At 34.6% G+C, this 22904-nt stretch overlaps 3 protein-coding genes and 1 long non-coding RNA gene across 4 annotated transcripts; 3 read left to right on the top strand and 1 right to left on the bottom strand.

The window, feature by feature from the left end:
- Positions 1-324: 324 nt before the first annotated feature.
- On the top strand, positions 325-3757 carry LOC122583871 (ACT domain-containing protein ACR2). The gene is made up of 8 exons (XM_043756245.1): positions 325-334; positions 965-1043; positions 1136-1187; positions 1353-1467; positions 2124-2191; positions 2290-2985; positions 3120-3224; positions 3344-3757. Exons 2-8 carry the CDS (start codon positions 973-975, stop codon positions 3677-3679), a joined length of 1443 nt encoding a protein of 480 aa, XP_043612180.1. The 5' UTR covers positions 325-334; positions 965-972; the 3' UTR covers positions 3680-3757.
- A 968-nt stretch (positions 3758-4725) lies between these two features.
- Positions 4726-8034, bottom strand: LOC122583773 (probable LRR receptor-like serine/threonine-protein kinase At3g47570). The gene is made up of 2 exons (XM_043756145.1): positions 5340-8034; positions 4726-5178 (listed from the first exon to the last, which is right to left on the bottom strand). The coding sequence occupies exons 1-2, from the start codon at positions 8032-8034 to the stop codon at positions 4802-4804; spliced, it is 3072 nt and encodes a 1023-aa protein (XP_043612080.1). The 3' UTR covers positions 4726-4801.
- A 5058-nt stretch (positions 8035-13092) lies between these two features.
- On the top strand, positions 13093-16222 carry LOC122583772 (B3 domain-containing protein REM5-like; the record flags this gene model as incomplete). The annotated part of the gene is made up of 8 exons (XM_043756144.1): positions 13093-13155; positions 13519-13813; positions 14202-14311; positions 14553-14787; positions 14927-15153; positions 15481-15691; positions 15902-16065; positions 16139-16222. Coding segments are annotated over exons 1-8 (1389 nt in total), but the record flags the coding sequence as incomplete, so codon positions are not given.
- Position 16223: 1 nt separating this feature from the next.
- Positions 16224-16994, top strand: LOC122581036. Its single transcript, XR_006320957.1, has 2 exons — positions 16224-16376; positions 16755-16994. It is a non-coding gene; the product is annotated as an uncharacterized LOC122581036 (long non-coding RNA).
- The last annotated feature ends 5910 nt before the right edge of the window (positions 16995-22904 follow it).

The following is a 22904-nucleotide window of genomic DNA, read 5'->3' as shown; positions in this document are numbered from 1 at the left end:
CTATTGACTCTCCACCATTAACTTTTCTTCATTCTTGTTAAACTCATTGAACACATGCATCAATTCTATAATACATTCATCTTCTCTCTAATTAATATTTTAACAACCTTCTGTTTCCCTGCCAGATTAATTCGCAAACCCCCCCATCTCTCTCTCTTTCTATACTTTCTCTTGGAAAATATAATAATGCAGTAATTGATTCAATTCTTACATCATCAAATCAAATATATATATGTTCAAGAGAGAGAGAACAACTGATCATCATCAATATATATACATTCATTTTCTAAATATTGTCGTTGCGCCTTGAAACCAGTGTTACGTAGGTGCATACGTACATATATGCTCTTTTGGTTATCTCTTTAATATATATATCATATAATGTATGTATGTGTTTTTGTATTTTAGGCGGGGTTCTCCGTTTTTTTTGTTTATACCAGATAATCCCTTAGAAATTGATTGGTATATATTGTTGTAATTTTATAGTATACGTACGTAACCATATCTTATTATAACTACATATATAAGTTTTTTTTTAATATGGAAAAATAAATTCTGAAGCTAGCTTTAAGCTGATTTTACTTCATAATTGATTATGAATTATATGATTTAAGGTTTTGACTAGCTACATGATAATAAACCCTACACATTCAAATTACCAAACATGCCTAATGCTACTTAAGATGTGGATTAGGAGACCACTTGTATGATGAAAGTGTTGGCAGGGCTGTGTGAGTTTGTTGTAGATTTCACTAACTGTCTTTATATGAGGAAGTTTCTAAGGATTAAAATACGTGTTGGAGTGACTTAAATAAATTATGTGTTATCACACGGGCCAAAACGACCCAAATGTAGGTTATGATTGAATCCCAAGAGAGAACAAGACAAGTGTCATAACAGTTTTGTAATCTAAACCAGGGTTTATGCTACATATATTTATTGCGAAAAGTTTTTCTTATTGTAGTTTGCAGCATGAGCAGAACTTTTTCACCCTACTTTGATCCCGAATTTGAATCCCTCTCAGAAAGGATAAACGGCCCATCGTAAGTGATATAATACATTACATGTTTACATACTTAAGGATTGCATTTGTAATGTGATTATCATTGATTATTGTTCGACTGGTTGGCATCAGTTGCAGAGTGACCTTTGACAATGAAAGCATAGATGATTATACCATTGTGAAGGTAATCGAATTTGTGAATCCATGGCAGATAAAAAAAAAAAATCAAATGGGACTAAATGAGCCATCACTAGTTAAGGTCCCACCAAGATATGGACTTAGAGCTCTGCTCATTTAGCGTAAGAAAAGGACATAACTGATTAATTGATCTTGTCTTTTGTATTTGCAGATAGATTGTGTAAAGAAGCAAGACCAACTTCTGGAAGTAGTGCAGGTTTTGACAGAAGTCAACCTAACTATCACAAAAGGCTATATATCTTCTGATGCTGGGTGGTTCATGGATGGTATGTCACAAATTTTTGAATTTCTATATTTAAATAGTCTTTTTTCAAGATGCAAAGATAATATCCATGATTTTAGTCCCCAAACTCTTAAATTGTTATATCTACCAGAATACGTCTTTAACTGGCTCAAGGCGAGGAAACAGGCCAAATTTACCCGAAACCCAAGTTTCTGAGTCTGAACTCCCTTTGGTTTTATATATGGAAGAAGTCCCACGTTAAATTTCGTGACAATCTGGCAACGTTGTCTCATGTTTTTAACATATACAAAGCACCCAAATACCTCCCAACACGTCCTTCCCCTGGGAAACGGGCCCATTTTGACCGCATAAAAAAATTAACTATTTTAGAATCCATTTTAAATTTGACAATTGGAAGTCAAAGGACTAACTTATTCTTTATAATACCTTTTAAAGAGAAGCTTTGATCTAACTTTTAGTATATCCCAAAATACAAACTTGATGTTGTTGATAAGAACTAAATTTGATCTGCAAAACGCATTATTAGCATATAAGAACTTTTATGAGCATATAAATTTACCTCATTTTTGAAGTTGACGGTTTAATTGTGACTTTGATCCTAGTAATATTGAAATACAGAACTTTTTCATATACTTATATGGTTAATGTACTACTATTATGCTATATAATACTTTGCAGTATTCCATGTTAAAGATGAGAATGGTAGGAAAGTCTCCGATCAGAGAGTAATCAACTACATTCAACAGGTAATATTCATACGAGTATAATTTAAGTCAAGACAGTTCAATATGTAGGTTTGGAGATGTCAATTTATGAAGCTCTATTTTTTGGTGTTTTGGTAAAGGCTATGGGTTCAAAACGAGTAGCTGCGTCAAAGATCACAGGTCAGACAAGTAAAGCTCATGACACTGATTTTCATGGAGAGCCGACAGCTATCGAAATGACTGGTACAGACAGGCCAGGCCTATTTTCTGAGATATCGGCAGCTCTAGCAGATCTCCATTGCAACATTGTCGAAGCCCATGCATGGAGCCATAATGCCCGTTTGGCATGTGTTGCCTATATCTCAGATCAATCCTCTGATACACGCCTTGGTGACCATCGTCTTGCTGCAATTGAGCACCACCTGAACACCATTTTGCATGCCTCTAACACACCGGAAAACGCTAGCTCAGATATCCCACAACACAAGGATGTCAAGTTCACTGGTCTTATATGCACAGGAGGTAGCGAAGGCACCATGACCACTGTGGAAAGGCGGCTGCATCAACTCTTGCTATCAGTTCAGGACTTTGATGTGCCATCTCAACGGCCAGTCTGCCCTCCTGGCACCTCACGGGGACAGGATTCAAAAGGCAAGAAAAAGGCAGAAAAGGCGAGTGTATTGATAGAAAATTGTACTGAAAAGGGATATTCGATTGTTAGTGTGAAATGCAGGGACAGGAGAAGGCTTATGTTTGATACAGTTTGCACACTTGCAGACATGCAATATGTGATCTCCCATGCTTCTGTTGATTCTCGTGGAGGCCATGCCTTTCAGGTATGTCACCATCTGACTATTTCATTTTAATTGAACCAATATAACACATGACTTGTGTATATATGGTACTGGGATGGAAGCTTGACGGTTATCATGACTGTCGTGGAATAACTAAAATATAACTTTTTTAACAGGAATATTTTGTAAGAAAGATTGACGGGGGTGCATTGCGCACAGAGAGTGAGAAGAAGCATGCTATGAAATGCCTAGAGGCTGCTGTGGAACGCCGTGTATGTGAGGTATGTCTTCATGTTGCAAGTTAAGTTAAGAAGGTCTCTTCATGTTGCAAGTGTATCGGTGCTATCCAGAAAAGCATATATAATTCTTCAAATTTGGTTATACTTGCATGTGTGTGCAGGGAACCAGGATAGAACTATGTGCAAATAACAGGGTAGGTTTGTTATCAGACATAACTCGAGTTCTTCGGGAGAAAGGGCTGGTAGTACTGAGAGCAGATGTTGCGACAAAACTGGATCAAAGTGTGAATATTACATTCTACGTGAGCGATGTAGTCGGAAACAATGTGGATATGGAGATGGTGAAATCCATGAAGAGAGAGATGGGTTTAATAGATCTAGCAGTGAAGAATGAGAGAGTTGTGAAGCCAAACTCGCCACCTGCTGTGAAGCCCCAATTTTCCATCGGAGATATCTTCAAGTCTCAGATTGAGAGGCTTTCACATATAGTCTTGTGACTTGTATGTAAAATAACTTGCTTCTTTAGGGTTTTGTTCTGGATTTGCCGATTCTGTACATAAATTATAACAAGGTTATGTTAGTGTTCATTTGGTTAGTCATTTCTGCATGTTTATGGTATTTTCTGGATATCTTACGACCTTGAGAAGGAACCTCATTTTTTTTTGTGTAAGGCTACATGTTAGTTGATTAGAAAGATGCAAAAATAGTCACCGATGTTACAGACATATTACAACAAACAGAGGTGGTTTTCAATCTTTCCAATCTGTTCTTGACCAGCCAAATGATCCATATAGCAGTTTGTACTGACACGTCCGTCATCAAGGAGGAGGATTTCGGAAAGGAGCAATATTCAGCCAGTTATTAGCTCAGTGATGGAGTGTTCATGGCACTCGAGGGAGAGGTGTTAAAGGTCTCAATACTATTGTCACAAACAGGAGAGTGTGAGGTTAGAATGAAGGTCAACAGTGTTCAAAGTTTAAATCAATCTGACCCAATCATTTAAACATAGCAGCCCAACATTAAAGTCAATAAGCCTACAACCAAATTAGCCTAACCAAAGATACTCTTCCCCTGCTCAAAACACTTCATGTGATGCTTAAAGATTTATTATGCATCATATACATATATTATAACTTTTGGGACAAGAATATATAAGAATCATTCTTAAATGAGAATAAAAATAGAGACAGAAAAATGAAGATGGAGCCAGAGTCAGAACAGGGGATGTTGCCATCATCTTCACTAGTTAGGTTTAAGTTCACATATCCTAGGTCGTATCCGTTTACATAGCAAAGAATACGGGATTTAATAACCGCCACTGGACTCAGTAAGCAGAATAGGTTTAACTCCACGGAATCTTGGTCTCATTCCGCAACAACTCAGATATATAAACAATATCTAAAATCTGGTGTATTCGCCGCTTACATAGGAAAAATACTCAGCTCCTCTTAATAACCAATATTATGTTTTCATATAATTGGATGTTGGGACACATGACTGTTGGTAATAATAGAAGGATGAAACCGAGTCCAAGCGAAAACAGAGCAAAACAAGAAGTTGTGTTGACCAACATTAAACATTTTATGCAGCAGTCATAGTTTCCTTAACTATAAAACATTTTATGCAGCAGTCATAGTTTCCTTAACAAGCTTCAGTTGGTCTATGACGTTGTTGATGGCTGTTCGTTGTCTGGGTATTTCCACTGAGCAAGCAATCCCAATTCGGTAGACTGAGATCAGGCAATCCTCGATTGGCACGTGTGTTTTGCAATCATGTGTATCTTTAGTCATATTTTCCTCTTGCTTCGACTGAAAAAGAGCAGGATCAGTTATCTCCATAACCTGGTGAGGTATGGCCATCTTCACAAAATCATGCAGATTGAGGTTGTTACTGAATATGTCATTAGTAGGACGTTTGCACGTAAATAACTCTAGTATGAGAATTCCAAAGCTATAAATGTCGCCAGAAGGTGACGTCTTACTGCCCATTCCATATTCTGCATAATTTACACATGAAAAAATCCTAGGATGAACAACTTTACTCCTTTACTTTTATTTTATGCCTGGTTATATTGGTAAACCTATTCAAACTATCTCAAGAAAGACATAGATCTTTAGAATTAAGCATTGCAATCAAAAGATGAAGAAAGTTGAGTACCAGGAGCAGCATATCCGATAGTTCCTTTTATTCCAAGGGAACTGGCGTGACTTGTAGAAGAAACATGTGTCGCTTGTTGAAGTAATCTTGCCAACCCAAAGTCACCAAGATGGGCTACCATATCAGCATCCAACAAAACATTACTAGGCTTAATATCACAATGAACCATTGGTGATCCGCAGTGCTGATGAATATAATTCAGAGCACACGCCACATCTATCAAGATATTCAACCTTTCCAAAAAGTTTAGACACCTGGATGACTCATTCTCCGGACCAACTAGTGGATAATTATGCAACCAGTCCTCCAAACTTCCATTTATCATATAAGGATAAACAAGAGCCTTAAAAGCATTCCCTTGATAATCAAGAGCGGAACAAGCAGTTATGATTTTCACAAGATTCCTATGTCTGATACTTCTCAAGGCTTCACATTCTGCAATAAAGCTCTTTTCAGCACCACGAACTTCAAGTTTTAGTACCTTCACAGCAACAACTTCTGGTCCATTTTTTTGGTACAGGATCGCTTTATAGACAGAGCTGAATTTTCCAGAACCGACTAAATTTTCCAATGAAAATCCATTTGTTGCTTCATGTAAGATTCTATAAGAAAGTTGAAGTTTTTCATTGTCCGAACTAGTCCCCGCAGAAACCTTCTTACTATATCTTCGTTTCAGAATAAGGTAAAAGATCAGAATAAGGGCTAGAATGAAAATCACACAAAGTATTGGTATAATTATTATCAAAGACAGAGGAAGTTTGTTGTTCTTTGATGATTCTTCAAAGGAACACTTGGGCAACTGAAATTCTCTAAGACCACCGCAAAGCTTAGCATTCCCTTCAATGGAAACTTTACTTATATTTTGAAAAGCTCCTTCTTCGGGCAACTTTCCTTCAAAACTATTGAAAGATAAGTTTATACTTTCTAAGAACACAAATTCTCCCAGGTAATCAGGGATATTACCGGTTAAACTGTTGTGGGAAAGATCTAAAACTTCTAGTCCTCTCAATGAGTTAAATGTCCCTGGAATTTCTCCTTGAATGGTATTCCTTGAGATGGACAACACAGCCAAACTGGTGCAAGATCCAAGACTAGATGGAATCAAACCCGACATCATGTTATTCGAAATATTAAAAGAGACCAAATTCTTCAAGACACCTACTTCAGAAGGAAGAGAACCTACAAACTGGTTGTCAGAAAGGTCAAGAGATATTGTCAAGGACGATAGACTGAAAATTTCCTTGGGTATGCTACCACTAAGATTATTTCTAGAAAGATCCAGAAGCTGCAACCCTTTACATTTCGATAAACTAGAAGGTACAGTTCCTTCTAGACGGTTATACTGTAAAAAGAGCCTGCTCAGTAAGGTGAGATTTCCCAATGACGATGGTATAAATCCTGATAATAAGTTTCCTCTAAGAGACATTGCACCGACATTTCTCAGATTCCCAATCGAACTTGGAATCGTACCACTTAATTGGTTGGAAAACAGAAACAATCTCTCAACGTTAACTAATTGCCCAATCTCAGAGGGAATATTACCAGATATCAAGTTCCTTCCTATTGTGAGCTCGGTAAGTTGAGTAAAGTTGAATACTAATTTTGGCAAGACTCCTCCAAGATTGTTGGCACCGAAACCCAATGAAGTTAATCTGGTACAGTTGGCTAAAGATGATACAAAGTTTAAGTCATCGGATTTCCCAAACCCAAGGTCATTATTATTAACTGCAAACCATGTCAACCTTGTTAGCCAATCAAAGCTTGGCACGCTGCCAGTAAATGAGTTTTCATTGAGTGCCAGCACTTCAAGATTCGAGGCATTAGATAATGAATCTGGAATGGGTCCGGTAAATTTGTTTATTGGAAGGTTTAGAAATACAAGCCCAGGAAATCTTTGTCCGATATCTGCTGGCAGATTCCCGCCAATCTGATTATCAGGCAAATCTATGTTTGTCAAGGATGAAAGATTGAAAAACGAGGGTGGTAAGGTGCCGGAAAGGTTATTCTCTGCAAACCCAAAAAACCATAGATTGGACAACCGACCTAGAGTATTAGGAATGCTTCCATGGAAATTATTGCCTAAACCAGATATAAATGTAAGGTTCGTAAAATTTCCAATAAACTTTGGTATTTCTCCTGTTAGGTTGTTTGAGTGGAGGTTTAAAAATTGAAGCTTATTTAACGACTCGAATTCATTAGGAATAGTACCAATGAAACCGTTTCCACTTAGATCAAGTTCTACAAGATTTAGACACTGAGATATGTTCGAAGGAATTTCGCCTGACAGATCATTATTGGAAATCCCTAGCCTCCTTAATCTTGATAACCTGCCAACTTCCTGTGGGAGGTTACCTGTGAAGCTATTGTTGTAAAGAAGAAGCTCCCTAAGAAATGAAAGGTTACCCACTGCAGGAGATATTGAACCAGAAAAGGCACCGGACCACAAATTGAGGGTGACGGCTCTCTTGCGCCTTAGACCACATATGATACCTGTCCAGTTGCAAAAATGGATTGAGTCGTTCCAAGAAGGCAGGATCTGATATGGGTCAGATCTTATATATGACTTGACCGAGAGTAAAGCCAAGCGATCTGTCTCATTTTCAAAATCTGCAGAAGTAACTGAGGAGATAAACCAACAGAAAACGATACAAGAAAGGACTAGATATGGGGTATGCGGATGACACATGTTTGCCATTGACGTAAAGAATCTCAATTTTTTGTACGAGACAATGAAACAAGAACACCGATTATATGGTAAGAGTTGGTTGGACTTTAGTTACTTAACATAATATATAAACTTGATTAATTCATAATTTCCTAATACTATACTAAAAAATTATGCTAAGTTGTCAATCTATCATTTTAGAGACCAGAAAGTTTTGTCTTCATTTTCTTGTAGTCTAATAGATAGTTCATTGCCATATGTCTTCGTGTTGCTTTCTTTTCATCAGAATGTCAAGTTCACAAGAAAAATTTGGCATTGATTTAATAAGTGAATAAGACTTCAGGCATCATGAAAGTGACATGCAATATTTATCCAGCTGGTTTAATTCCCATGTTTGACTTTGGAAAAGAAAAGCCCAAAAAATTGATGCATAACTTTCATCTTTGACTCTTTCAACTATAGCAACTTTATTTTGGAAAAGAAAAACTTAAAAACTCTTAATTAATGTATTTGAATATACTATGTTTTTTCTTTATTCATATATGAAACGTTATAAAAATATATATTATAAAAGAAAGTTTATTTCAAAACCTTATATATACTTGTTTGATCACATGTGTAAAAATAACATAGATATAGTTATTCACAAGTTCACAAAAAGCTATTTTGAAGATTTTTTTTAGAAGTTTGTTTTACAACGTATTTTTTTTATATCATTTCACATGTGAATGAATAAAAAAAAACACGTGATCCAATCATAATTTGAGAGTTCTCATGAATCTTCAAATATATATATGTGTGTGTGTGAAGTGTTCATTTGAAAAACTAAAATTTCTGTGAAACTAAAAACTAGTCAAAACATACTGTGATCAAAATCTAATATAATGTGTTTTAATTGTGTTTTCTAAAAACGCAATGTGTTTTGTGTTTTTATTGTGTAATCTAAAAACACATTTTGTTAAGTTTAAATCACAGTGTGTTTTTGATAACGCGTGAAAATCAGAAAATTGTTCAAACACACTGTGATATGACCTTAACACAATGTGTTATCTAAAAATTAAAATTAAAAACACGCTGTGTTAAATTCAGATCACAATGTGTTTTGGCCAGTTTTCTAATTTTCACAAAAAATTTAGTTTTCAAATGATCATAACCTATCGACTTGCATACATGTGCTCATAGCACTATCCATGCACATGTGATCATAATATCTATTCTTCACATAATTGTGATAATAATCTATGTCTATACATAATTGTAAAATCTAAAATTACACCAAAATAACTCAAAACAATTAAAAAAAATCATCATGTAAATGATAATCAATGATTAGGCTTAATTTAAAAAGTTCCTAAAGGTTTCTGCTTTTTTAAGGGTTCCTAAAATAACTTTTCAGTATATATATATATATATGTGTGTTTTTGACTCAAAGTAAATACTTTTAAAAATATATTTTGATAATTATTTTTATGTTTTATTGAATAGATGTATAAATATATTGTGTTTTTGAACCCATTAATCTAAAATAATTCGGTTGGTGGGTCAAATGGATTGGTGGGTTAACGGGTTGATTTCGGGTCAAACGGGTCATATGTGTATTGGGTTGACGAGTTGATTTCATGTCAAATGGGTAGTGGTTTTTGGGTTGTCGGGTTGGCAAGTCAAATAGATTGGTGGGTCGATCTATTAAAAAAAACTAATATAAACTTAAAATATTTTTAGTTGTCAGTTTGACCTTTTAATTTAAAGGGTTAATGCGAACCTGAACCTAAAAAAAACTCAGTGTAGTAGGTTGTTGACAAGTAAGAAAGTCAACGGGTTGGAATTTCATAACCCTAACCAGGTTTATTCGGGTCAGGTTTAAATTTGGTCCAGCATTGACAGCCTTACTCAAGATGTTATTGTTGGTTATGTAGTTATGTTTTTGTTAATTGTTAGCCAATCTTATTAAATCTAATGTAATTACCAATTACTCTGTAATATATAATATATAGTTTAAGTTTATGTATTGAGTAGATGGTGCATGGAACCTCGGGAAATACCATTTGTTGATCAAATTAATCAATCTAGTTAATCAAATATGTATACCAACCAAATTAACCACCTCTTAAATCTTAAGGGGTGTTTGGTTTGTAGTAATTTCATAAAAATTTATTGGATTCCTTTTCATATTTGGTTGGATGGTTAATACATTTGAAATCTAAAATATTTCATCAAATTCTTTTAAACATAAAACTTTGAAATTCTTTCACATATTTGGATTTGAAATTCCTTTCTTTACGACAAGCCATACTCTGAAGTTTTATGTAATTATAATTTTGATAACTGGGCCCTGATATAATTTCACTGTTGTTGGGCTTGGGCTCCATTCCTAAATTATAAAAACCCATTTAGTTAAAATTGAAAATGATTAGCCCATGGGTCTTACTGGACTCAATGGTGGGCCGATCTGCCTCATTCCTTGAGAATCGATAGGTGCTGTTCTCTGAGTTGGTGCCTGGTGGTATGCATTATGCATAATTGCATAGTGTGTACTTGACAAATCAATAGAGGAAAATACAACTTATTACAAGTATCTAAAGATATGTTGTTTATATTTAGGGTATTTTTGAAGTGTGTGGTTTGGGTTTTGAAAGTGACGATAACAATCACTTGATGTTCAAATGTGTAGAAAACTTTTGAGTAATGATATATCTTATCGATTCGGTAGCTCTATAAAAATTTGATACTGATATATGCATAAGTTTTAACTCATTGTAGTTTTTAATCTTACCCTTAACCTTAATTTTTGATAAGTGATGTTTTAGACATATTTGTATTGCTTTACCAAATTAGTTACATTTATTATTTTTCAAAACTTTATATGCTAAAATCAAGGAAACTGACACTAATCAATCACAACATTAAATAATTGCTTTTAAATTTTGACATTTGTGTAGGTATATAGGTCGACTAGCATTGAAATGAATGATCTAAATTGTGAAAAGTTAGATTATTAATCTTGGAACCTAAAATATCTATGGGAGAGGAGTCATGGCCTCCTAAAATTTCATCTCTCCCAAATCCCACCAATCAAATACCTCCAATTAATTTTTTCTTTTCAACCCTCCCAACCATTTTCAATGGCATTCATATCTTCTCAACCCTTCCAAATTTATTTATTTTTTTCCATCAAACTTCTTCTTTTTTAATAAAAAATTAAATATTTCATTAAAATTAAACTAAACATTGCATAAACATGAATTAAAAAGTACATAACAACATAAGCCGAAACTAAAATTCTACATGATAATTAAGACAACTAAATCAAACTCGCAACTGATGGTGGCTGCATCGCTGGATCGTCAAGGTATGATAAGTCTAAAGCCGATACATGCGCTGTGAGATCATATCGGAGCCGATGATACACATTCTCGTCCATTAACTCCCGATTTGCTTCCGGGTTATAAACTCTTGGCACCGGTGGATCCATAATATGAACTGGTGATATTGTCCGCCCGTTGTCTTTGATGATCATGTTGAATATTTATAGATAAAGAGGTAGGATTTTTTTTTTTTTAATTAGGTTCAAACGGTCAAAAAGTGCACCTGGACCCCACCTCGCACGCTCCCCCCAACGATCAAATGCTCCAAACCGCGCAGGGCTTTTAGCCCGTTGAGACCCATGTCGTCTTCATGTCTGCGGGTTGGCGGCGGTGTTACTTCGGCTGGCTAAGCATGCTGCGTCCTCCACTCCTCTCCCCCTCAGTAGAAAAAAAAAATAACATAAGTTTTTTTATATGTCATAATTTATGAGAGGTTAAAATATAGATAATTTTATCCCTTTTTAAGGTAGAGAAATTTTAGCAACTCAAAATTAATATTGTTATTAGTAAAAAAAGTAATTAAGACGGTGCATGGGGAGGTTGAGATGTCTACAGTTTTCTCCTTATACTTAGGTAGAAAGGTTACTTCTAGTTTCCATCTAAAATAGAAAAGGATTTTTGGCCTTGTAAGACATAAGGATAGATACTTAGCTTAACTTATATTTCAAAGACAATGATATTAATCACTTGATCTAACCTTATTGACTTATTGATTATTATTATAAATATATATAAATCCTTATAGATACCAAAAACAATTTGTATAAATAACTACTACCTCTGTTTTATTTTAATTGTCCTATTTTGACTGATTAAGTCTTTTTATTCCAATTTTGATCATAAATATCTTCATTTGTGTTATATATTAGTTGATAAATGTCATATCAATGAAAAATATATTTAAAACTTAATCAATTCATATATGTTATGTCAAGTGTTATATAACGCAAACAAAAATATTTACGGTCAATGTTGAAAGAAAAAGACCTATAAAGTCAAAATCGTACGCTTAACAGAGGGAGAGAATATTATGTCAGTAGCGGCTCAAACCATGTTGGGCCTAAAGCAAAACTAAAAAATGAAGTCTATTTATAACTAAAACTTATTTAAAAAGGAGAAAAAAAGCCCAAAACATATTACAATTCATTTAATCAAAAGTCCTTTTAAACTACACTTAATTTAATTCTCTTAATTTTAATTTTTAAATTTTTTATATGATTTTTTCACTTCATGCATTATATATAAAATTTGAGGCAATAACACGGGCCTAAAACCCGTACTCCTTGAGCCACCACTATATTATGTAAACAATAAAGTGCATGTATATAGTTTCGTTAAAAATGTCTTGATAAACCATGTACTCGAGACACCGCGCGTGTATTTGCCTCTTTTACCAGTACTGTTTTTTAGAATCAAAATTAATTAATCTGTCATTATGTGTATATAAACTAACGTTTATCAGAGAAATATCTACTCGTATCAAAGAACCACCACTTGTTTGCATGATTGGCTAGACATTTTATTTTATTATTCATTCAAAATCTTTGTATGCAAACGTTGACTAGGAAATAGTCAAACAATAAGTATTTAAACAGTAAATGTGAGGGTGCCTACTTACCAGTGATTACTTCATATATGTGTATGTAGTTATTACCATCCATTTTAGGGCCTTTGAAGTTTTATAACTATAACTTCATACCATACCACTAGCACTAACACTGTCATGGCAGATAGTACTCCAAATCATTTCTTCAAGTTCATCTCCCCTGGCTCCAAGTTTAACCTGGTATGTAAGCTTTACTTTCATGATCAATGCAACTCCATCATGTATATATATGTTTTAGCACACACACCACGTTATTATACATATATGCATGATCATGTATGTATAGTATATGCTTTAGTACTTATCTAGCTTGACACGTATAAAAGTTTTATTCTTTTATGACCTTTGTAGATTCATCTCATGAAGCTCATCTAGTGTTTTACATTACAACCTAGTAAAAATATTGATAAATAGATATTTACTGTTAGTAGGATTTGACAATGTCTGATATATCCATTCTTGTCGTATACAGATATTTATATTTTTATTAAAAATATCTTACTCACAAAAAAATTAATTGGTATATATATGCATGTTTTACAGTCAATTCCAAGTTGTTTTTGGACAAAATTAAGCGGAGAGGGACGCGATAAACCGATATTGAGACGTGGGTGTCGCGAATGGCCAGTGGACATTAGCGACACAGGGGTTTTTGGTGACGGTTGGAGGAAGTTTGTGGAAGACAATGGAGTGCAAGAGTTTGACTTTGTTGTGTTCAAACATCAAGGAAACTTGGTGTTTGACTTTATTGTGTTTGACCAATCTTTATGTGAAAGACAATATCCTGAAATGAATGTAGACGACCATATTACAGAATCTGACTCGATCCACACATTTGGTAAGCTCGATTTTACTGTACCCAGTACAACGTACATTTTGTTGTTATAAAGACGCGATTTAACGGTGATATATGACTAATTTGGTGAAGTGGTCAAATACTCGAATGATTTTATAAACTCTGGGTTTCATTTGAACCACCTGAGTGTTTTGATAAAGAATCCATGTAGTTTTATGTACAAAATAATTTGAAGTTAATTTTAAAAAATCTACTATGGGAATTATCTATTGAACCACCTGAGAGTTTTGATCGAACGTGTGTAGTTTCATTTCGCTCTGATTTTTTTTCTTTGTTTTCGTTTTATCCATTTGGTATATATTTAAAGGCTAGGGAAATATCATTAATATGATTTCACCGTTATATAATGTTTTGTGATAAATTTGATCAGAGAGGTCGAAGAAGCGGTATTCATCCGAAAACATTGACAAGTTTCAACTTGATGATCATTGTTCTTTCGTGTCCAAAATGACGCCTACTAACATCAGATCGTCAAGAGTCGTAAGTCCACTTCGCCTGTTGACTGTTGTATGTCATACGAGTTCATTAGTTTTTGCATTTGATATGGGTTTTATACTACTTTTGTTAAATATCATTCCACTAACCCTGGGATTTTGAATATTACTTGAACTAAAACTTTAGGAAACTGCAAGTAAGATTGGTATTTAACAAAAGTACAACTAAAACGGTTAATGTACTTTATTTCATGCAACTGCAAGTAATCTATATGCACGTTTTGCAGCACGTTCCTATGGAATTCGCTAGGTCAAATGGATTAATTACCGAAAGCACGCATACAGAAATTGTTGTAATGGATGAAGCCCAAAGGACTTGGCCAGCAACACTCAAACTCACTAAAGCTCAAAGTTCGTTAATGGGTTGGCGAGAACTCAGAATACAAAACCACATACAAGTTGGGGACTCGTGTATGTTTAAGCTTGTAAAACATGCAGAAGCAGCCGTTTTCCATATCTATAGTATGTTATCTCTCCCACTTTCACTATATATATTAAGTTTATAACAGTTTACTCATAACAAACTGAGATCAACTGTTACAAACTAGTCTAAAATAGCCACTGCTATTTTGTAGATTTATGTTTCAACTTAATCATCCAGATCTAGGGAAGAAGCCTGTTGAAAACCATATTCAAGTAAAGAATGAGGGTACTAGTACTTCAAATCTTAAAAATCATCGATACTTCACTTCTACTCTGAAGCCTAAAGATGACCGCCCTGATTACATTGGTCAAGTGAAGTCCTACAAGAAAGACAACTTTCCATGTAACGATGATACTTGTTTTGTGACCACAATGACACCTTATTATATCAGATCATCAAGATTGGTAAGTTTTTACAACCTATCTTTTGTGTTAACAGATGGTATTTGGAAATGGGTTGCTTAAGTATGTTGTGGTTTATCGCATTTCTTATAACACAAAATGCACTTTGTTTTAATTAGCTTATTTTGGAACAGGTTTGTTTAGTGCTTATTTCAAATGCGTTCTAGATTATAAGCACTTTCGGAATATGCAACCCCAGACACTGATATGCATTTTTGCACATTAAACTTGAGTGTTTGTGTGTTTTAAGTGTGCCACAATTTTCGTTGTTATAAGTTCAGAATACAAATGCTGTTTTCATTAACAAATGAATATATACAAGTTTTGCAGGCTGTTCCGATAAGATTCTCAAGATCCAACGGATTAATTGTCAAAAGAAAGCAGAATCAAACAGCTCATACAAAAATAGTTCTTATGGACGAGGAACAGCGGACTTGGCCAGCAACATTAAAAGTCGGTACAATTCCAATTCGCTTAACAGTTCCTTTAACAGATTGGCGCAAACTCATAAAGAAAAATCACATCCAATCTGGTGACAGTTGTATGTTCGAGCTCGTGAAACACAGACAAACGCCTATCTTCAAAATCTATAGTATAGTCCTCTCTTACCCTTTTTATGACATTTATGAGATCACAAATTCACAATGATAATTTTTTTTTTTTTTTTTGCCATTCCTACCTGAATGAGATATATAGAACATGATATAATTTGATGAGTTATATGGCATAATGTTCTAACATAATCATACAGATCTAGGAAAGAAGCCCGTTCAGGTTAAGGAGACCAGTTCAACACATATATATACAGATCTAGAAAAGAAGCCTATTCAAGTGAAGGAGACTAGTTCGACTCGTAACCATCATCCTTACTTTATTTCTACTTTGAAGCCTTGTACCTTCAATAAGTTGTGTCTGGTAAGCTTTTATTAACAACGGCCCAAAGTTTAATGCTAAAACAAGGAACTAACTGTGGCTGTTCTCATTGTAGTATCTTCCAGTTGATTTTTCGATACCAAATGGTTTGAAAACCGGGAAAGCCATTCTTACAGACAATAAAAGAAGATCATGGGATGTTCAGCTGAAAAAAAATAGTGGAAAATCTTTTTATCTTACAGGGTATGGTCTTAAAGCTTTGTGCAACGCGAATGGGTTTAAGAAAGGAGATGCGTACAAGTTTGAGCTTGTAGAGAATAAGAATGACAATCCCCCAGTTGTGAACTTATCGTGTACGGTATTTTTCTTTCAACCTCCCATTTAGTTGTTAAATTCTACAAACGTAATTAAAAAAATATGCCCAAATCAGCAATAAAACATATATCAGCACAGGCCTTTTGATGTTAGCCTATTGATGAGAAAAATCCGTTAAACTTAACTTTTTTATATACTGTAAAAAAATTAAAATTGTGCTGTCATAGAGAAAGTCAATTGGTTATATCTCATTGTATGATTTCCAGAATTCTAAACGGTGCTTTTAAGTGATGGAGAAGTCAGAAAATTTTCGACCTTTATTGACCATTATTCCTTTGTGTTAATAGGCATGAAACTGTTCTGATACTTAGATACAGTTGATGTTCATATATATATATATGTTGCAATGATCGTAGGCCCAAGTACTACTTCTGGAAATGATGACTGCAATACTTCATCAACGAGTGAACCCAACGCTGGTGATTAAGACATTTAGTGTCATTATAGGGATCAAGTTCGATTTGCAACGAAATTATCTGTCTCAGACTTCAATAATGTTGGTACTTATTTGGTGTGAACGGTGATTATGATGGATCATACAGAGAACTTAATTACCGCAAGCTCTTTTGTTGTATGTAGTACGTACATTGGATCGATATTTTTGTGTGTTTCAAATGGCTTGAAGGAAGGGAAGGGGTTCTTTTCAAACTTGATTTCTGCACTTTCCAAAGGTCTATCTAACATCAAGTACACTAAAAGCACATCAGTGATCAGTCTAGCCAAATGTACGTAGAAACGAAGTAACAATGACACGAGTCGGATCAAGTTGAAACCACCATACTGGATCATGTTGAGATATTGTAGAGTGTTAAATGAAAACTTAGGCCAACAACTAACCAAAATAATTAAAGGGTCGTTCTTTCGAATTCCTCTTGCGAAACAACTTGAACGTAGGTTTTAACTTGACAGAATCTTAATCTTTTGATGGGATATTGGGATGGGCCAGTCTCCTGTAACGTTTATTCAAATACTAGATGATTATAGTATAATAAATAATGTAAGACTCATATTTCCATCCTCTAGTTTCATGTCGAAAAGATACATACTCTATAAAATCAAATCAGCATGTCATTAGAAAATTGCTAGCATTATATTCAAAGTTTAATTTAATACGGAATATTACTTTTTTAATACACAAGTTTTCGTCTAATTAGCTCAAAGAAACAAGTGTACGATGTACTAATTAACGAAAACAAACATGTATTACTAAATACTAATGATCTACTATAAGAATTGGGCTTGAAATCGAAGCACCGTATGGTTTGAGAAATACATCGGGTATAAACTCTTTACCCCCTCAAGAATTTTTTGTACAGATACAACGAAAATCAAACCTTTTGGTGTAACTACGAACTGTTGATCGAAAGTTTACAAAATTACGAAAACCGGCGTCTAAGACACCGGTGTTAACTTTTTTGGGCAAAGCCGGTGTCTCAAACACCGGTCCTAACATACGTGGCAACCCAAAGTCGGTGTCTTAGACACCAGTCTTTAACTTTCTGACAAAAACGGTGTCTTAGAGGCCGACTTTCATTCTTTTTTCTCCTTTTCTACCAAAGACAAAAACAGTTAATTTTTTTTTGTGAAAGACGACGGTGTAAATGTTGATGTCATCCATTTAGACGGAGAGGTGGAATGTGTTTTTGACTTTTGAGTGTGTACCAAAACTACTGTATTTTTTTCCTTATGTCTACATTGAGGTATGGTAGAGCTCCGGCGGTAGAAACGGGGGAGGAAGGAGATGGTGGGTTTGCGGGAAAATGAAAAGGGTGAGAGGATTGTGTTGTTTAATTGAATATAGTGTTGCTTTAGAAAGAAAAATAAAAGAGTTAAACTCACAGTATGACAGTATGGCCTCATGGGTGATTTTTTTTTTTCCATTTATTTTTTTAAATAAAAGACAATCCAATTTTTTTATTATCGGTATATAGATATAACAAATGTGTAAAACTTTATGTTAATCCTTAAATTTTATTATCAAATTTTTTTATTATCGGTATATTTGGAGATGGGGTTAAAAGTTGGGCTTCTATTTCAATACATGTTTTTATTTTAAAGATCTTTCAGAACTTTTAGCTGTTGAAAAACCAAAAATACTCATCTAATTTAACATTCACCACCATCTCCGCGCTTATCACCGCCCCTACCACCGTCTCCGTCTCCGTCACCATCACCATCACTGCTACCGCTGCCGATACTATCGTCGCGACATGTCGCCTCCACCTCCACCATCCGTTGCTGACACTACTATCCCTACCGCTGCCGTATTATGCGGACATATATCTAGTAATCATAAATGTATTAAGAATACATGTTTGATAATTAAATGATAGAAAATAAATTTTTAAATGTATTACAAATTATGTTGTTTGAATTATTTATGACGGAAGATGAATATATAATTACAAATTGAATTGAATTAGTAAGCTAAACATTAAGCTAAACACTAATATATCTATGATTTTTACAAACAACCAAATAACTTTCAAATCACCAATAACTTTATATTTTAATCTTATTGTTTATATGATACTTTTTAAATATATAGTTTATAATAATATAAGAGAGTAAGTACCCGCGCATTGCGGCGGTGAGATGCTAGGTCATATAGTGTGATATGTCATATAGTGTGATAGGTCATAGAGTATGATAGTCAAATGTCTTAGCCGTACGGGCTCCGCATCGGATTTAAAAATTCGTCGAAAATATATCGAATGACATCTCTAATGAAAGAACATGAAATTTTAAGAACACCCATATAATTTTTATAATTAATCGATATACGATTTTTGAGATAAAAGATTTTTAATGAATTGGAAGAATAAATGATTTATGTAGGAGTGAGAAAAAAAAAAGATTTGTTGAGATATGAGGAGAGAGAAAGAGTATTATAGTTATTTTAGGTAAATATATAATAAATAGCAGAGACATTTTGGGAAAGTACTTAAAATCAATATTGAAAATCTAGATGTTTTTTGCTTTATAATATAGTATAGATATATATAAATAAACAAAAATACAACATGGCTTATCTAGTGCTATTATGTAAGTTATACCTAGGTTTTTTTTTTTGAAAGGTGAATTTCGCTGAAAACTTCATGTCGCGATTCGACAGCGGAAGGTATAGCATACGTTGTCTTAACCGGGTTCGCGCTAGAGAGCTCCCTCGAAGTAGAAATGCCTCTTTCAAATACCCGATGGGGGGGAAACCCCATACTAATCCGCCCGAAGGCACGACGATCAATAGGGGTAAACCCTGCCCCCTCAGACTTGAACATGGGTATAACCAAACCAAACCCTCATAAAGGGACTTTCTTATGTCCTTCCCAAGGCTTGAACTTAAGACCTCATGGATAAGGGGGTGATATTTCAACCATGCATTGAGCTAATGCTCAAGGACAAGTTATATCTAGTTATCTAATATAGAAGCATCGTTATTATTTCCACTTGTTAAATTAAATGTATTTAGTTATTGGGGAAAGGTTAGGTAAAGCATGCGGTACATATCTTAGGTAAAGCATGGGGGATTATGTAAAAGTCAAGGGGCTATGTATGTTTATCAAATTCAAATGTTTAATTTATAACTTTTTATAAAGTGGTAGTACCTAAGCTTAGGTAAAGTCTGCAGTACGGATCATTTTCCCTTAGTTATTAGACGATAATGCTAAACGACATTACTTAAAAAGAATGGGTTTCTTGGAAAAACTTTAAAAACAAAACAAACTATTTTGTCATTGTATTATTGATTATTTGATTGTCTTTTCTTTAAAAAAAATAAAGTAAAAAAGAAATGAAAATAGAAGCAATCACCCATGAGGCCTGTGAGTTTGACTATTTTATTTTTCTTTCCAAAGCAACATTATTCAATTAAACAACACAACCCTCTCACCCTTTTCCTTTTCCTGCAAACCTACCATCTCTTTCCTCCCCCATTTCTACCGCCGGAACTCTACCATACCTCGATGTAGACATAAGAAAAAAAATCCAGTAGATTTGGTACACACTCAAAAGTCAAAAACACATTCCACCCCTCTCTCTAAATGAATGACAACAACATATGCACCGTCGTCGTCTTCCAAAAAAAAAATCACCATTTTTGTCTTTGGTAGAAAAGGAAAAGACGAATAAATAAAAGCCGGCCTCTAAGACACCGTTTTAGTTAGAAAGTTGAAGACCGGTGTCTATGACACCGGCTTTGGGTTGCCACGTGATAAGCCTCAAATTGTACATGTTTCCCTACACCGAATTGGACGTTTTGTACTAGTTTTATAGTCATTTATACTTGTTTTGTGGTGCGTTATGGTATTTGCTAGTGGTTTCAGGCCTACAGCAGGTGTATTGCTCCCAAATGGTAGAAAATAGCTCAGAAGTGGTCCATATGCAATAACGGAAGAAGAACGAAGCTGAAACGGCAACCCCAGGCAAGACCTCGCGGCACGAGGAGGTTCTCTAGCGGCGCGATCTGAGGAAATTCAAGTCAGAACTTTAGCCTGAAGTGAATAGCGGCGCGAGGAGGTGCTCTCGCGGCGCGAGCCAGGGTATTCAACCCAGTAGCGTCACGACCCGAGATACTAGCGGCGCGATTTTTCTGTTTTTCGGACAGAATTGCTCAAGAACACCTCTAGCGGCGCGACCCGAGTTCCTAGCGGCGCGAGATCCATCTGACATCACCATTTTCTCTCTCCTAGGGTATAAATACCATCCACCACTCCATCCAAACCCTAGTCTTGGACACTTTAGCTCACACACTTTTACTTCAGTCGTCTTTCCAAGGTTTTCAAGAATTTTTCACTACTCCAACATCATTTGAAGACTTGAAGATTAATTTTAGCTATTGTTACTCATTGTAGCTCGATTGTAACTTCGGTTTGGATTTGTTCTCTATATTGGGTACATTATGTCTTTCTTTCTATTTCAATCTTTAGCTTTTAACATTATGAGTAGCTAAATCATTATACATCTATGAAGATGAAGTGAAACAATTAGTTATAGTTGCATAGTATTTTGAATTCAAGTTGGTTTTACTTAACATTTTGTCAAGATCTTAATGAAGTGATTTCTTCTACTTAAATTTATGTTCTTGGTGATATTTGTGTTCATCAATAGTGGTACTAGTTGAATGCAAGTATTATTTTAGTTGTTTGTCTATGAACAACTTTTGCTAGGTCATGGTATGATAGTAAAGAATATAAGTTTAATAGAAATTACTTTGTTAAGTGAATTTAACGGTTGGTGGTATCACATTTCTTTCACAAAGATAAAATTGTTATTTAGATAATCAAACAAACTAGTTAGTTCAAAGAATTGTAATAGGGTTGGTGGTACCACTTGTTGCAAGAAATTGGGTTGATTAGGTGATTGAGTGAATTCTACAAACGTTGTACACCCGTTTGTGTTTTGGACTTGTCACGATTATTGTCACCAACATTATTGAATTTTGAGCTTAAACCATATGCAACCTAAACTTCTTGTGTAGCGGATTCGACATAGATGGCTTTTTAATTATTTGTTACAACTCAAACTATTTTCGCATACTCTCGATTGACACCGGTTGAGTATTTCATTTATTTTACTTGTCGATTAATTAGCTTTCTGAAACGCAAAGTGACAACTCGGTCACGAACCAAACTTTCTCTTGATTTACATTTTTACAACCTTAAGTACAACATTCAGTCCTTGTGTTCGATCCTGGTCTTACCAATTAACTATATTACATACGAACGGGTACATTGTCCGTAAGTGTGTGGTAATCAGTAAGCGGTAGATGTCGTTATAAATTATTAAACTCGATTTCACACATCACCACGTATGCTAGGACCGGTGTTTGAGACATCGGTTTTGCCCAAAAATGTTAAGACCAGTGTCTTAGACACCGGTTTTCATAGTTTTGCAAGCTTTCAATCAAAAGTTCGTATTTGCACCAAAAGGTTTGATTTTCGTCATATCCGTACAAAAAAATTCCCCCTCAAAGAAAAAGAAAAATAATGGAATTAAAATTTGTTGATTGTAAACGGCTAAAACTAAAATTTGTAATAGTTCAGGGGGTATGTATAAATTGTATTCATTGGTATAAATAATCCCTTAACTTATATATTTGAAAGACTTTACCCATAACTCTCGTATTATCATATTGAAAATCTCTATTTTCCCATTTTTATATCTAAAAAAATTTCATAACTAATACAAAATTTAAAATCTTAAGTAATATCAACACTCGAATTATATAGAAAGAAAAGAGTGAGTAAAAAAACCATACAAAAACACTGATTAATATTTGATTCTAGATAAAGGTTGATTTTCCAATTCTTTTTAAGCTTTAATTAAGACCTTATGTACATGTTATAAACTAGCAAAATTTTGGACTCGCGTTGCGGGGCATTAGTTGTCGTGTTGAAACGATTGTGTTAGTTAGTATACCTGGGTTGAGTTAACAAACATTTTGTCATTGATAGGTTTATTTAAGGGCAAAACCATGATAGTCACTGTCTGCACGTTGCACGGTTTCA

Source organism: Erigeron canadensis, chromosome 9, assembly GCF_010389155.1.
Source record: "Erigeron canadensis isolate Cc75 chromosome 9, C_canadensis_v1, whole genome shotgun sequence".
Classification (NCBI taxonomy): Eukaryota; Viridiplantae; Streptophyta; class Magnoliopsida; order Asterales; family Asteraceae; genus Erigeron; species Erigeron canadensis.
This window is presented reverse-complemented; position numbering and strand designations above follow the sequence as displayed.